Source organism: Daphnia carinata, chromosome 10 (genome assembly GCF_022539665.2).
Source record: "Daphnia carinata strain CSIRO-1 chromosome 10, CSIRO_AGI_Dcar_HiC_V3, whole genome shotgun sequence".
NCBI classification, from domain to species: domain Eukaryota; kingdom Metazoa; phylum Arthropoda; class Branchiopoda; order Diplostraca; family Daphniidae; genus Daphnia; species Daphnia carinata.
Genome location: NC_081340.1, coordinates 2,749,977 through 2,765,561, shown reverse-complemented (window position 1 = coordinate 2,765,561; position 15,585 = coordinate 2,749,977). Strand labels below are relative to the sequence as shown.

The window sequence follows — 15,585 nt, the reverse complement described above, 5'->3', positions numbered from 1 at the left end:
TATAAATTTTAAGCCCGACTTGTGTTTTTGGCGTTTAATTAAAAAACTGTAAGGCCAATTGAAAAATAAACTGGTTTTCCGTAGGAAGCATTCAATTATGAATCGAAAACGTGTATTTTAAGCCAAATATGAAATTTGGCCAAAAATGGAAAAGTGGGAAGCTAGCGCTGTCGCATACTGGCGCGCTTGTTTTTAGCTTGATCCAGCACAAATATTCGATGTAATTAAAAAACCGTTGTCGTTTTTAATAGAATCTCGATCGGACAATTGAAAGGAGAAAAGTTTATTCAAAAGAAAAGATAACAGCACAGTAGACAAATTCGTACATGGGGTAAATGGCTCCAGTTATGGCACAAAGTCATTGTGATAAGTACTGCAGGCCTGGTTAAGGTGTAAGCAATCTTATGGGCACGTGATTGAATGTAAAATACACGCACTTGCCATCATGGTTACGAGCACCAACGTAGAAAAATAGCTACACATATATTTTTTTGTCTCCGTTTCCCAGATGAAATAAAACGTCTCATAACAATGAAGGCACGAGTTTTCACTAAATCACTATTGGTTGTTCATTTGAACAATAATATTTTTTTTATTTAATTTTATTATTATTATTTATTTGTTTGTTTTTTTGTTTTTTACGTTGCGATGCTCCAGGAAAGCCCACAATGTTTTCTTATTGGGAAAATTCTTTGTTTGGTGTGTTGGCAACCATTGCTAGGGAAGGCTGTTTAATGGATTACAATAGCAACAACAATTCTTGGAAAAAAACATACACTCGTGAAATTTAAATACGTGTTTCCACTAAAACTAAAAAAAATATTAAAAAAAAATAGCGAAAGGTAGAAAAGTCTTGGTGTAAGCTTCGGTTGACATGTCGCAAACAAAGTGAACAGCAGTCAGACGTAAATAACGTAATAAACGTAGTCGTATAATATGATAATGAAAGGATCAACAGGTTCATTCAATTTAAGACACAGTAATTGGGTATGGAAAACCATCTACTCAGCGAGAAAACCGGTTAAATATAAATTGTCCAAATTTGCAGTGATGAACTACTAGCGCCGCGTTTGTTTAGTAAATAACCAAAGCCTTTTGGACGAGGACTGTCGTTTCCAAGACACATCTTCCGAAGCTGACAGTTTGGCATGTTTCAAAAATGCGTTTCAACGCAAGATCGGGCAAACTTGATCGTTTTAACTAAAGAGTGATTGACATCCGGATATCGATTTTCTATTAAACGGATTGGTTTAAACAATGAGGTAGGGCGATTCAAATAAAGGCGTAGCTTGTCAAGGCGATTGTCGGGAAAAAAATATTTACAATGTGTGCGAAAGAAAGTAAGGGGGGAGGGGAAATAAATGAAAGCTGATCAAGTTGGCACACAATCTCACGATAGAACCATTATAAAGAGATAGAACGTGCAGATTAGCGGTAGACGGAAAATAAAATAATAATTAAGTTACTATTCCTTGCTAGCTGAAGTATAACTTGTTCAAAGTATTGCGCGGTTTGCAGCGGCGGTTGTGATAGCGACTTGCTGATGCAGGACAGGTCTTCAGATCGAGAGCCCAGTGTTCTTCGATTCGACAGGCCAACGGCCGCGGGATTTCGTAAGTAGAGCACTACACACCGTTAAGCACCTACAGGTAGATAAGGGATGGGGAGCGAAGAGCCACAGGGTAGGATATTAGGTGTGGTTGTTTGTTTTTTCCACGTATTAAAAAATGGGCGGTGGCCAGTTTTATTGGTGTTACCAGGTGCAAAATCACGAATAGGGCCAGGAGTTTGAGGTAAAGGGGGTCGAAAGAACGAACAGAGAAAGAAAAAAAAAAAAGAAAAAAAAATATCGTTAGTATCAAATGGTCCCCTCGATATTGATTAAGTGGCATTGATTAGAACCAGAAAGGATTAGTAACATAAAATCATTGTACACTGAAAAAAAAACTAAAAACAACAACAAAAAAAAAAAAAGCAAAAAAACTAAGAGAAAAAATATTCGTTTGACGACTGCAATATTTTGGTATCGAAATATGATAAACGGCTACAAGTTTAACAAACAGTTACACTGCCATGCATTGGCGCCCTGCCTTGTAAACGAGATGATACGCTTAATCGCAGGCTGAAAATTTACGACTCTTTAAGAATGTTACGCTTAAATACTTCGCACTTTTGATTACTAGTCTCAATTAGACAAGATGTTTTTAAAACATGAACAAATACAAAATATTTTTCTTTTTCCTGTGAAAAAAGCAACAGAAATATCAATGAAGATGCTTGATTGCAGATTAAGTAAAAATCGCGGAATATTTCTTTTTAGAAAGGCATACCACTGTATTTGGCTGAATCAATTATATATATATCATTATTATATATATAATAGTAAATATTGGCACTAAGTATTTCGGATGTTTTTCTCTGCAAATAATGGCACGCAAGACACAATCGTTCCCGCATGGAAAAATAAAAGGACAAAAATTTCAATCGGTTCAACAAAGAGTTCGAATGCGATACAGCTAACTGAAGGTAGGAGTAGAAATTGTAAAAAAAAATTATAATAAAAACGTCGTAAAGAAAATAGATGACTTAAATGCGATTTGAAACTGTACATGAAAAAAAAAAAAACACGAGAAAGAAAAAATTATATAGCACCACACTCGGATAAGATACAAAACTTAAAAATTTAAACTGCCAAAAAATACACATTCTTTGCTGTTTCAATTATGTGCTCTTGTAATCGGGCTTAATTTTTTTTAATTAGAAAAAAAAATCAGTTGTCAAAGAAAACGAGAAGCAAAGTGTATCAAAAATTCAGTTGTTTTTTAAATGCTGTTTGATTTCGATTGAAGCATCAAAATGCCACGAATCAAATGAGAAATAATGACTTAACACGAAAGCGATAGCTGAGGCCAAATTTTTCGCTTTGCCAATAAATTCACCCCTTTTAACGAATTTCTAAGTCGCACCTTCGATAAGGAAAATGTAAATGATGAAAATTGCATTATGCTCGATCGAATACCTTACAACAATAAGGTGATTTTTTGTTCGTTTTTCAAAGACGGGTTTACTGCGACGCAAAAGTGGAACCGAGCACAGACAAAACAATTTCCTGATTAGGAAATCGGTTTCAATTCTGCGCTTGTCAAAAAGAATGCTGAACGAGAACTCAAACCTAGTTAAACGCCGCGAATCGAATTGGTCGACGGAAACAAAGCGCAATCTCACTTCCAATGGGAGCAAAAAGCTCACTAGCAGAAAAGACCGTCTATTGCGATGCGTGAATGCCAACACATGGCATCTGAAGCGCATGCACGATATTTTTGTTTGTAGCAACGAAATCGTTTTCCAGTCACACTAAATAACAGCGAAAATGCATAACTTCGGACATTAAATAGACACTTCCTAGCTTTCGAGGTTCGATTTCTGAATACTTATTGAATTTACAAATTTGATTGCAATTCATGAAAAATAGTTTTAAGCAAAGAAAAGAACAAAAAAAAAGAACAAAAAAAAAAAACAAAAACAAAAAAAGAAAACAACAAAAGATGGTTAGTACTAATAAAAGTTATGGTTTGGTTGGAAGAGGCAACGCACCTGGCCTGAATATCTGGGACAACTGCTGGATGGTTGGGTTGGATTTTGTTTGATTGGTTTGTTTTTGGGTGGTAGTTGATGGTTGGCTTGTTAGTTGAGGTCGTTCCTTTGGTAAGGATGCTCACGCCCTTGCGAGCCCAGATGGCGTCTCAGCTTCCCACTAGCGCCTCCTACAATCAGCCACAGACAGAGGGAGCGGAGCGGCCGGTGTTTCATTAGTAAGTTTATGTTTAAATACACTGAAGAAGTCAAATAATGATAGATGATTGATAACGTAAATTCAGAAGAAGAAAGAAAAAAAAAAGGGGGAAACATCAATAGACACAAACATTTGGTTCTTAATACATTCAATGCCTCCTTTTTATAAAAAAATCCTATTATGTTTTAGTAAGCTGTGTAAAGCGTCGTGCGCGTAACGGTCCACTACCGTCAATTATTTTTCATTAAAAAGAGGAAACGAAACGAATAAAAGGAAAACAGTTTGTTGTTGAAAACAATGGCCCATTCAAAAAGTGTCTACTCCCAATTAGTCAACTCGATGGATTTTTCTGTTGACCGAGTAATGTTAATCAACAGGCATTTCAAGATCAGATGAGTATGGGCAATTGTTTTCGACAACCATTTTCCTTCTGCCTCTGATAGTGTACAGTTGCTTAATGAATAAAAGAGCTCTAGAGCAGTAAACGCTAGAGTTACATATTCTTTATTTCCCCCTTTTTTTGTTGTTGTTGTGCGATTCCCTCTTTAAAAAAAAAAAATTCGCAGTAATTGGACGGGAATGTTCTTATAAACAAGTTCATTACTAACGAACTGAACTCGAGATGAAAATTTTGGCACAGCTACTAAAATCATTGAAAGGCCAAGGCCCAAGAAATTGATCGTCTCCACCAGCAAAGGTATTCTACTTGTTCAAAGCGCAAAGCTAATTTGCTAAAAAAAAAAATTGAACAGAACTTGAGTCAAATTCCTAAACTTAACATTTCATAATCTAGAAGGGGAAAAAACAGTGAAGAGGCACACGTAGAAAAAAAAACGAATCCAATAGATGATTATAAAACTTAAAAGAAGAAAAATAATAATTAAAAAAATAATAATAATAAAAAGGAAAGAAAGAAGAAGAAGAAGAAAGCTATCGGGCAAACAACCCACCAGCGGTGCCGTCGTTGGAAGACGGCACGCCCGTCTGGTATTCGGCCAACAGTTGAGACGAAAGGCCGGCGGCGGCGGCAGCGGCAGCTGCGTAGTTGGAATATTCAGCGGCGGCGGCGGCAGCGTAAGGTGAATAAAGCAATCCTGCAGCAGCGTCTGCAGCGCTGATCAGCGGAGGCGGACCACCTGATGCAGCTGAATTGAGAAGAGCCGCCATTGAGGAAGCGGCCGATGAATGCTGCATTCCTCGTGGCGAAAGAATGAGGGGTGCACCTGCGATCCCATTCCACGAATCTATTGTTGACATCATCAACGTTGTAATAAATCATAGTCTGATTTGCATTCGAGCAAACGAAACATACCTTTTGAAGACGCTTGATTGAAGTAATATTCTGAACGACAAAAAATAACAATACTTAGTGTGTTTTGTTTAACGTAAACGAGTTGGAAAAATATTACCAAGTTGTGAAGCGCCGGCTGATGGATTTCTCAGTCCACCTGGTGAACCCAATCCGACTCCTGGCTGCAAAAGACGCGGCGCATCTACAGAACGCGATACAATTAGAACATCACATTGTAGCCGAAATAGTCTTCGAGATTATGCGGTTGCCAATGTGCTAAACAATATCCAACGAAATGAAACAACTAAATGGGCGTGAACAATTCTAAAACTCCTTACGCCATCTAGCGAGCTTATAAACAAATTTAACTTTTTTTTTATGTTGCGTACAAGAAAACAATGATACCAACCAACTTTTCTAGGCAAGGTAACCAAAACAAGAACTCCTACATGATATTCTCGTCAAATTTGAAATTGCCAGAAAACTACTTGGTACCAAAATGAACTTTAGTTTGCGTAACTTAAAAAAAAAACAACGATGATTTCGAATAGGAAATAGAGTTAATTCCACAAATAGGTTAACTATGGCAAACAAAACCCGCGTCAAAAATTAAGGGGTTATTTAAATTCTCATTTTCAAGAAAATCGTACACGAGTTGATGGCGGGAGAAGGAGGACGGCTCGCGAACTGTTGAAGCATCTGCGTTTCATAGAACCCTACCATTCGTCAATGTAGTAACGAGGTATGTGAAGTAATTGCAAAACAAAAGAAACAAAATTCTTCGACAAGAAAGGTTAACCTAAGATTTCTCAAACATTGGGCGATCATAAATTATTTTGTTTGTTTGTTTTGTTGATTGGTTAGGCCGTTTTGGGCAAATTAATTACACATAGCTATGGGATTAGAATCAACCACCGGTGTTTTAGAACAAAAACAAAATCAAGAACGAATCGTAAACTTCATTTTTTAAAATTTGATGGGCCATAAACGCAGCGTAAATTGTTAAGACGGCGAGTTATGTTGACATTTACACCACCGACTAGTACAATGAGCTCCATATTTTTAATCGAAACTTACATATGCTGAGCAGATCGGCACCCTTGCCACCTCCAACACCAACGCCACTAACAACATTTCCAGCTACACCTCCTCCTGGTTGGCCGAGTTTAGCCGATGGATCACGATACGTGCCATTGATGATGGCCAATTCCATTAGCTGACGTTTCTTCAATTCGTCTTCTCCGTCCGCCTGCTCGTAAAATCAAATAAAAACATTAACTAACAGCAATACCACAATAAACATTAACAGGAGGGAGGGGGAGAATATATATTCTATATTCTATATACGATCCAAGTCACTTGGACAGATGGAACATTTAACTTCGCAATTGAATAAGAAATTATGAAGCAACAAGAATTGGCTTATTCCAAATCCCGGTAGATGGCAGCAAAAGGCGGTCCATCGCATCTTTACCCAAAGCCTTGCTTTTGGTAAACATCATGGTTTCAGCGATGTCAGAGAGTAGTAACGCCTGTAAAACGACTTGAACCACGCATGTTAAGCTCCAGAGATGGCGTACCCACTCGCCTATACGTTCCGGAATTTGTCAGTTTGACCCGCCAGATAGCTCTAGCATAGATCGCCGCTAATGCAATGTCAAAACGGTGCGTACTGGCGACTTTTTGGGGAACAGCCGCAACGCCATCTATGGTGCTTAACATGCGCAACTCTAGCTCTCCGTGCACGGGGTACCCCTGTTACTATACTGGTACATTTCATGCTGAAACTCTTTAAACACGTAGAGGAATACCAGCGGGCATTGAGTGCCATTGCCGTTTATGCACCGTTATAGTGAAACGAGTTGACCTGATGGTCTAGTGTTACACACAGTAGGACTGCCTCGTTTGGCGTATGGAAAAAGAGAAACAAGAAACGAAGGATAAAAAAAAGGGCGCTGAGAAAAAGAGAAAACGCAAAGATAACACAAATTCCACTTACGGCTGGTACAAGAAGTTTCTTGATTTCATCGACTGCGCGCTGTAGCTTGACTTTCGCACGGTTCTCTGTGTCCTCGACTGTGATGAGCACGTGAAGTTCGTCATTCAAGTGCTCCCAGTTAGGCTTGCCCCGATTCTGTTCCTCCTATTTCGCGAACAATAAATCATTGGTCAATAGATGGCTCTCATATACCATTTTCCACTGTCTTTCATTATTTTTATCCAAAAATAAATCTTTACACGTCCTTCACGAAATGATATTTCAAGTTATAAATGAAACTAAGAAACGCAGAATAAAAGCAAAAGACAGTTTACCTTTTTCTTGTCTCGCATCGATCCACGACCCCTGACCATAATCTTGCAACCGGTTTCTTGTTCGAGTTGTTTGGCCGTCATTCCGCGCGGTCCCAAAATGCGTCCAACAAAATTGAACTGAACCAGATAAAAAAAAAATGAATGAAATTTTAGTCTGAAAAGGGACGAATCAACTACTAAGACTGATAGGCTTACATCTGGAAATTCTTTGACAGGAACGTAGACTTTTTCAGACAGATTGACGGCTGCGCCAACAGCATCCGGAAGTACCATTGGTTTCTTTTCGGTTCCATTAATTTGGAACAGATTACCGCGCACCTTTCCAATTTCTATGAATTCATCGATAAAAAAAACGAAAAACAGATGAATTAGATATGCAACTCTCAAGGTGCTACGTCTCAAACATAGATGGCACTGGCAGACACTTCGCACTAACTAAAAAAACGTCAAATAACAAATCAAAACCGTAAACGAGCTAAGAACCAGTTAAGAGCTCGTCAATAAAAAATAGCTGGTCAAAATGATACGAGTATTTGAAGTAGTAGTGCCACTCATAGCCAAGACACGAATCTAAATGCGTCTTGCTGTCGGCTTCTCCCATCCGTGAACAAAACTGTGGGGGTAGCAACTCCACGTCCGGATATCGTCTCAATTAGCTGAGCAATTGATGCGCTGACGCAATAGTGTACAAATCCATTCCTACACTGACATCCTTTATCAAAAGCAGTTCGAAGGGAAAAAATCATCGAGAAAGGAGAGACAAGAAAAAAAAAGGGACGTTCCTTTTATGGAGATGATCCATTTAGAACAAAACTAACGGCATTTTTTTTTTTTTTCGTCTCCTGTAGCGCATTGAAATCTTTTTCCGCTCCGAAAGAATGCGCGTACGTATAGGTCCTGAAACTATGACAAACTCTTATTGTTCTACGTTTTTTTTTTTTTTCACCGTTTCAAAACTCTACAATGGGTGGAGGGAAAGAAAAAACTGAGCTTCCCGGTAGTTAAACAAGAAAAAAAAAGTATTATGGACACAAAAACGAATAAAAACAAATCAGGTCAGTGTGTCCGCAAAGAGAAAACGTTACCGGAGCAACACACACACTCTCTCAAGTTTTTTGGTTTTCTATACGATCGCATCCGCCAACTAGGTAAACAATATTTGGCAGCAAATGAAATAAGCAGCTTGCATGATGAGCTTATTAATCAAGCCATGTGTAAAACAACACACATCAAAAAGCGTTTTTAAAATAATGATTTAGAACGAATCTCGTGTTGTCAGTTGGAAACGAAAAAAAAAGTAAACCTCGTTACCAAATAAGGTGAGAATGGCAGGCCAAAGGAGGAAAACGCCTCAAGATAGAAATGACGCATCTCGTCCGTGAGAGCCATCGTTCGGATTTAATCCGCAATGATTGTTCGTGCTCGATGGACAACACGTCAAAGGGAACATTGGGGGGGGGGGGGGGGGGTAGACAACCAAAAACAAAAATAAAAAAATGAAACGATTTGCACCTTCGAACCGAATACGAAGCAACAAAGGAGTGGGTGTGTCTGAGGTGGAGGCGATTTGAGAATCGGGTCCGCAAGAAAGAGAAGAAGAATCAGAGACTCAACAACAAACAAACGAATGAATCTCGGTAGAATATCGAAACAGTGTTGGCTATGCGCACAAGAATACTAACTTTTTTGGGGAAAAAAAAACTGGCATGGAATACTAAAAAAGTCGGTCGTCGGGGGAAATCCGACACAACAAAAAAAAAATATATAAAAAAGGAACGAACAAGACGAAAGAGAGAGAGAGAGAGAGAGAGAGAGAAAAGGGCACGAAAAGGAGGGAAAAAGAGAGAAGGAATAAGGGAGGTCAGGGGCTAAAAATAAAATAAAATGGCGTCTGTCTCAACACGCGAAAAGCTACGGCACACACACAGACGAGAGTTTATGAAGAAAACCCACCCTGAGATTTAACTAACATCTTGAATGGATGGATAATCCATCACGCCACACAGCTGCGTACGTTGTCTAGCATAAATCAAACGAGCTCCATCACACCGAAAGGAGAAGAAAACGAAATGGGTCGAGCCAAACATGCAAATGAACAAGTCGGAATTTTACCTTCGTCGAGCAGTCGTTCGACATGGTGAAATACGTTAGGCAGAGCGGCCAATTGTTTTTTATCTTTCAAAAGCTGCGCCAAATAATCAGCAACGCTCTGTGTATTAGCGGCCGCTGCGGCTGCTGCTGCAGCGATGGCGGCCGCCGACGTCGACGACGACGAAGATGATGACGACGAAGAGCAAGACGCTGGCGGTTGCATCATCATCATGGCAGCGGCTGCAGCAGCAGCCGAGACGGGTGATGTTCCACCTAACGTCGGTGACGTCGTACCTGTACCGCCGCTGCTGCTGCTGCTGCCGCTGCTGCTGCCATCGTAACGCTGATGACACTGTTGTTCATGTTCAGAGGTAGATTGTTGTTGGTATTATTGGAAGCTCCGACGCTGCCATCCACCATGATGACGTCAGTCATGGTTTTTGTTTTGTTTTAACCGGGGGAATACAAAACCAACACACACTCACCCACACACACACACACACACACAAGAAGGAGAAGAAAAAGGGGGGCCCAGAAATCAGAAAATGATCAACAGCAGATGCCGGCCACTACAAGTCTCTTTTCTGTTCAAGTTGTTGTACACTTTCGATCAAGTCACCTTCTTTCTGAAAATGGGAAAAAATGGCGAAACGTAGTCAAACTCATCTGAGCTGATCCATCAGATAGAATCACGAATGGAGAGATCACGCTCGAAGCCCGTTCTTTTTGCACTAAAATATCAGCCGAGCGCCACACGTGGAGGAGGGACGAATAGTCAAGTTTCACGTACCAACCGCGTCGACTGTTCAGACTCAACTGGTCCGTCAAAGTATCCAACAACCCAAAGTGCCCAGCCCTGAAGACTCGAGTGAACTGGTGTGTGTGTGTGTGTGTCTCTCTGTGTGTATGGATGGAGATCTTACCGAATGGAAGGAGGAGGAAGAAAGACAAGAAGGAAAAAAACTTGAGACGCTAGAATGAAAGAAGGATAGGGGAGAGGAAGAAAAAATGGAGAAGAAAGAGAATGTCGGACAACATCCTTGGCCCTGAAGTGAACAACATCGAGAAGGGGGGGAACACACACACAAAAAAAAGGGGTGGCCGTTATTCCACCGCCTCTTTGCACCCATTTCTATACTACGCGCCAAACTTCACCTCAAACACCCAACTCATGTGCAAATAGTCTCATTTTTCTTAGCTTTTCACTTGATTTGCAAGCGAAATTTCAACACCAATCATCACTCTATGTGGTGATGTTACGAATTTGCTATTTTTCCATGGTCGATAATGAACGTAAAAGATGAAAGAAATGTTGTAAGATTCGCTGCAGGCTGCGCCATCCAATAACGTGGCTGGGTTTACTTGTTGCGCCGCTGTGCCCTTTCCATTCCGGTTGTCGGTGCATTCCCGAGCACGAAAGTCAAGCCCTCCTTTATTTTCTTCCTTTTTTTTTCATTTATCACATTATTATTCCAGGTTTACCGTCATTTTCAAGCAGTTTTGTCTATGTCGAAAAATCCCCCCAAAAAACTGGCAATCAAGTAGGCGAGAATGTAGTTGTACAGCAAAACTGACGATTGAATTGTTCAGAAAAAGGGATCAAACGACAGAAATAATAGGATCGAATGTCAGACAAATACGATACGTTAGCCCACATGTTAGATGAAATAGAAACATAAAATCAAAAGGAAATTGAAATCAATTTCAGCAGGTTCAAAGTCGTTTCGCATCTGGTTGTATACGCTGCGCGTATGTCTATACGGTCGAGAAGATAAAACCGTACACACATAACACACATGTGGATGGCACAGAGGTTTGGAAGAAAGGTCACGCTGAGAAGGGAGAAATAGAAATGCCCAACAGCTAATTCACCTGCAAAATGAGGTGGAGGGAGGATGGTTACAAAGTGGGAGAAGAAAATAAAAGAAGAAAGAAAAAAAGAGTGGGATGGTAAAGGAATGCGTCGTCGCCACCTTTGGAGAAAATCGGCTATATGTGGACGAAATCGCGGCCGAATGGAGTCGTCAAACACATCGATCGCAAGTTTGCAACGCAAATGTCTCAACTGCATTAATTGCGGGATCGCCATTCGCTGAATTCGACGTTGGAGAACGAAACAAAGTGTCAGCTGTTGTAACCGCCTCGATAAAGAAAAGCGTCGACGGGCAGCCCACCACATGACCTGACCTGTTTTATTTTAGTTTTTCTTTCCCCGTCTTTTTTTCCCGACTGAGTTGCCGACCAGCTTATAGACGCACATACGGCAATTTCACATTTCTACTCAACTTTATAATGCTCGCCTGCAAACACGGCCCAGGACGTCGAATTCGGCTCGAAAATGAGCTTTACATAACGGCCGAATGTTTCCTATCGAGTTTCATAAATTTAAAGATCGAAATGTTAAACGTTTTCACGTTGTTTTTGATTTTGAGAAAGCAAAAACGTTGCCAGCTGCTGCATCAGTGTGTCGTCGTACTTTTTTTTTTGGGCGCCTTTCGTCTGCTACGGAACCTGGGCTACGCTAAGCAAGAGTGCCAGATAGGTGATGAATATTAAGAAGAGGCGTTGCCAGTGAAGTCATCGACTTGTCTGACGGGATGAATAAAAAAAAAAAAAGAAGTACAAATGACGTGTTGGACGACCATCACCACTCGGCTAACTTTTGATCTGAGCATTAAAAATGAGAGAAATTCAAGTGTCCGCCTACGTGTTGCTGCCCTCTGTCGTGCGAGAAAAAATGTTCAGAAAAAGTTATATCCAAAAAAAACAGGAAAGAAAAAGGGGGGCAAACATAACGGTAGGGAGGCAGAAGAACAACATTTTTTCTCGTCAGTCACGGCCCCTGTATAGTAGTGTCGCCTACATCCAATTCGGTTCGAAAAAAACGTAGGTGAACGCGGTACGTAATCGCTTCCCTCTCCACGCATCGTTTCTTTGCATTTTTGGCACTCGCTAAAGATGAAAAGACAACATCATTTTTACCAGGTTTAAAAGGCACGCAATAGATTTACGTACCATATTTTTTTTTTCTTATTTAATGGCGTAGTCGGGACCGACAGTCATTCACCTGGCCAAATAAGGAGACAACCAACTTCCATTCGTCTGCGTTTTGTTGTTGTTTTTCGCTATTCGAGGCGATTTCATATCCCAAAAACAGATGAGCACACAATTCCAATCGAAATTCCTTTCTTCGTCATCAAACCATTTTTTTTTTTTGTTCTTCAAAAAGGGAAAAATGAAATCAGAAATAAAAAAGATGGCGTCTGTTAAAAAACACGAGAAAGAATTGGAGTGACATCAGCGCAATGATAAACGATGCAAACGAATGGGTCCAATCAAGCGCTGCCAAAGACATCCGAAAGGGTGTCGCCTTTTTATGCAAAGTGACTATGGCAACTTGTTTTTTTTTTTCTTGCTGATCACGAGTTGCCAAGGGAGGAGTAGGCATGAAATTACCCCCGTGCCCTTAAGTGTGCGAGTGACCAAACAAAAAAGCACATGGTGTCCAACATCTTGCCCAACTCCGCCCTGCTATGGAAAAGTGCATAGAAAAAAACAGCTCAAAAGATACCCTACAAGAGATTGTTGTTGTTGTCCTCTTTTTTGAATGTGGAAGGGTGGAGGATTTTAGCTCGTAGGTGGAGCTGATTTGTAGGTGTGTGTTTGCTAGAAAAGGGCCCCTTCCATTTCTTTACTTTATTACTCCCACTAATCACCATAGTCGTCTTGCCCATTATCCAATTGCATTTACATATACACAGCATCTGCGTAGGTTTAAGAAAAACGTGACAATCGCCATTCGTTGGTGCACGATAGTGAATGTTTTTAATGATGATCTTTTTGAATTGAAAGTGGGCATAAAGAGTGATGATGTTTTCAGGTATGCAGCCATCTAAAAAAAAAACTGATGTGATAAAATTTCAAAAAAAAAATTATGTGGTTGATACGTTGATTCATTTCGACCACACCCTTTAGAGGTTCTTAAATAGCGTCATAAAGTCGGCTGAGTAAAAATGAGATTTCAGTTTGTATGGACTGATGAGGGAGACATTGGCTGACAGAGCGGACATTTTTTTTTTTTCGGAAGGTAAGTAACAGCTCGCAAAAGGTTACGAGACGAAGACGACGCTCGTGCCAGAAACTGCCACCTCTATCTCACTGTTGAGTGGTTCAATTGAGGAAACCCAAGACGCTTTAAGAGAGGTTTTTTAAAAATATTTCTTTTTCTTTTCCCCCAACAGCGGATGGTGATTCCGGCGGATTACATACAGCTCTGCGTAACTATATTTAAACTACTGCGCGGCTTTTTTCTTTTTTTCGAGGGTTTTTGGATATTTTTTTGGCGGCCGGCGGTAGCAGTTGAAACGCGTCATGTTCAGGGAGGTTCTGATGCAGCTGCTGCGCGCTGCTGACATGTTTTGAACAACACGCCCTCGTTGCTAACGTTCGTTCGCTTCAAGCTTCCATCGTTTCTTGTCGGCCATCTCGTTCCAGTCCCACCCGCCCCAAACTTTCTTTCTTTTTGGCCTTAAAATATTTCCGACGACCTTTTTTTTCTCTCTTTATTTTTCGTTCCCCCCTTACAGTGTCGGAAATGAACTGCTTTGCATCAGATTTTTCATCTTTTTAGCCGATTGCAAAAGGAAAACAATTAGGGAAAAGGAAGAATTGCCAGTCTGCCAAATTTCTTTGCGTGCGAAATTGGGAATGAAAAAAAAAGGAAGAAGAAACAAACGTCCCTGGTAGTAGAACAGCAAAAGACGTATTATTTAAGATGAAAATAAGCGGATTATGGCTGGACGAGAATGAAGGAGAAACAGCTGTCCGGTGACGTCATTCAGCGACGAGTATATCACCGGAAGAAAGAAATGGCTATCGTACCTTTCCGGCACTAAAGTCGCAGAAAAAAAAGAAAACGCTGTCTTTCTACCCTGCAGAGGAAGCCCATCACCGAAATAGCCCTCTTTCTCAAAATGCATAGACATCATGCACAAGTTGCCATCGCCACATCAACGACCCACAACACACATTTACGAATCGACTACGAGACATGCAACGTAGTCGTCTATACTCATTAAGATGGCTGATTAAATGATCGTTCAAACAAAAACAAAAAGAAGTGTGTCGCTTTTAATTAAAGCCTAAATCGCATTCGAAATGTTACGTCGAAGCCATTGCGAAGAAATAAGATAGTGAAAATGTCCGTCATCGTGAGACAGATGAGAGGGACGGGCAGGAAGTTCCTGCACGTAAAAAAAAATACTTTCGGCTCTGAAGTGATTGGCTCTTTAAGATGTTAGCATCACCTTAACAGCTGCACGATAGCGAAAAGGGTGGGGGTGTTGGGGTGAGCGAACATCACGTGCTCCTTCCTTAGCCCATAACGATTTCCAACGAAGAAGAATAGATTCTAGTTCTATCGTTAACGGCTGCTTATCAACTAGCGTATACGATGTCCAAGGACTCGTCGTTCTCTTACTAGAATCCTAATTATTTTCTTTAGAACAAACAACGAAGAAAGATATTATAGAAGTAATTGACTCACGTGCATCTGAGTCGGTTCGTACCACTTTTGTTAACAATCTCTTGTTACGCGTTGGATCTTTTCGAGTGGTGCTGTACGAAACAATGGTAAATCATGAATTCACTTTTGATGAGCATCACACAAATCTAGAAAATCATACGCCTGGTGACGTCACTGAGAAGGATCTTTCAGATATTGAAATGATTAGCTTACCAATTTCCTTGCCAAGAAGAACAATATTGAACACTGAAATGATTTTTCGCTGTTCCTTCACACTTGCACGTCATTTTACTAACGATTTCAACACGTCTAATGCAAAACAAAACAGTTGGCTTGGATGATTGTGATGCTCAGACAGCGTGCCACCCTTTCAATGAGGGTAAATAGCAGACGAAATAAAATGGCGTACGTATAATGTTGATGTGTATAATTTTGATGCAACCGGATATTCAGAATAGCGTTGGCTGCAGCGTAGGAATAAAGTGGGAAAAACATCAATGGCTTTACTGGAAAGCCAGCTAAAAGGCAACATCTATATTTAAACGTCTTTCCGCTCAGACGCCGTGTATCTAA

At 40.4% G+C, this 15,585-nt stretch overlaps 1 protein-coding gene across 1 annotated transcript; it reads right to left on the bottom strand.

Moving 5' to 3' along the window:
- Positions 1 to 267: 267 nt before the first annotated feature.
- LOC130699170 (KH domain-containing RNA-binding protein QKI-like) lies at positions 268 to 10,369 on the bottom strand. The gene is given in 12 exon segments (XM_057521481.2): positions 268 to 1,643; positions 3,595 to 3,764; positions 4,744 to 5,037; positions 5,106 to 5,135; positions 5,203 to 5,286; positions 5,735 to 5,800; positions 6,162 to 6,336; positions 7,084 to 7,227; positions 7,398 to 7,514; positions 7,593 to 7,726; positions 9,510 to 9,785; positions 9,788 to 10,369. Coding segments are annotated over 11 exon segments (1,536 nt in total). The 5' UTR covers positions 9,924 to 10,369; the 3' UTR covers positions 268 to 1,643; positions 3,595 to 3,684.
- Positions 10,370 to 15,585: the final 5,216 nt, after the last annotated feature.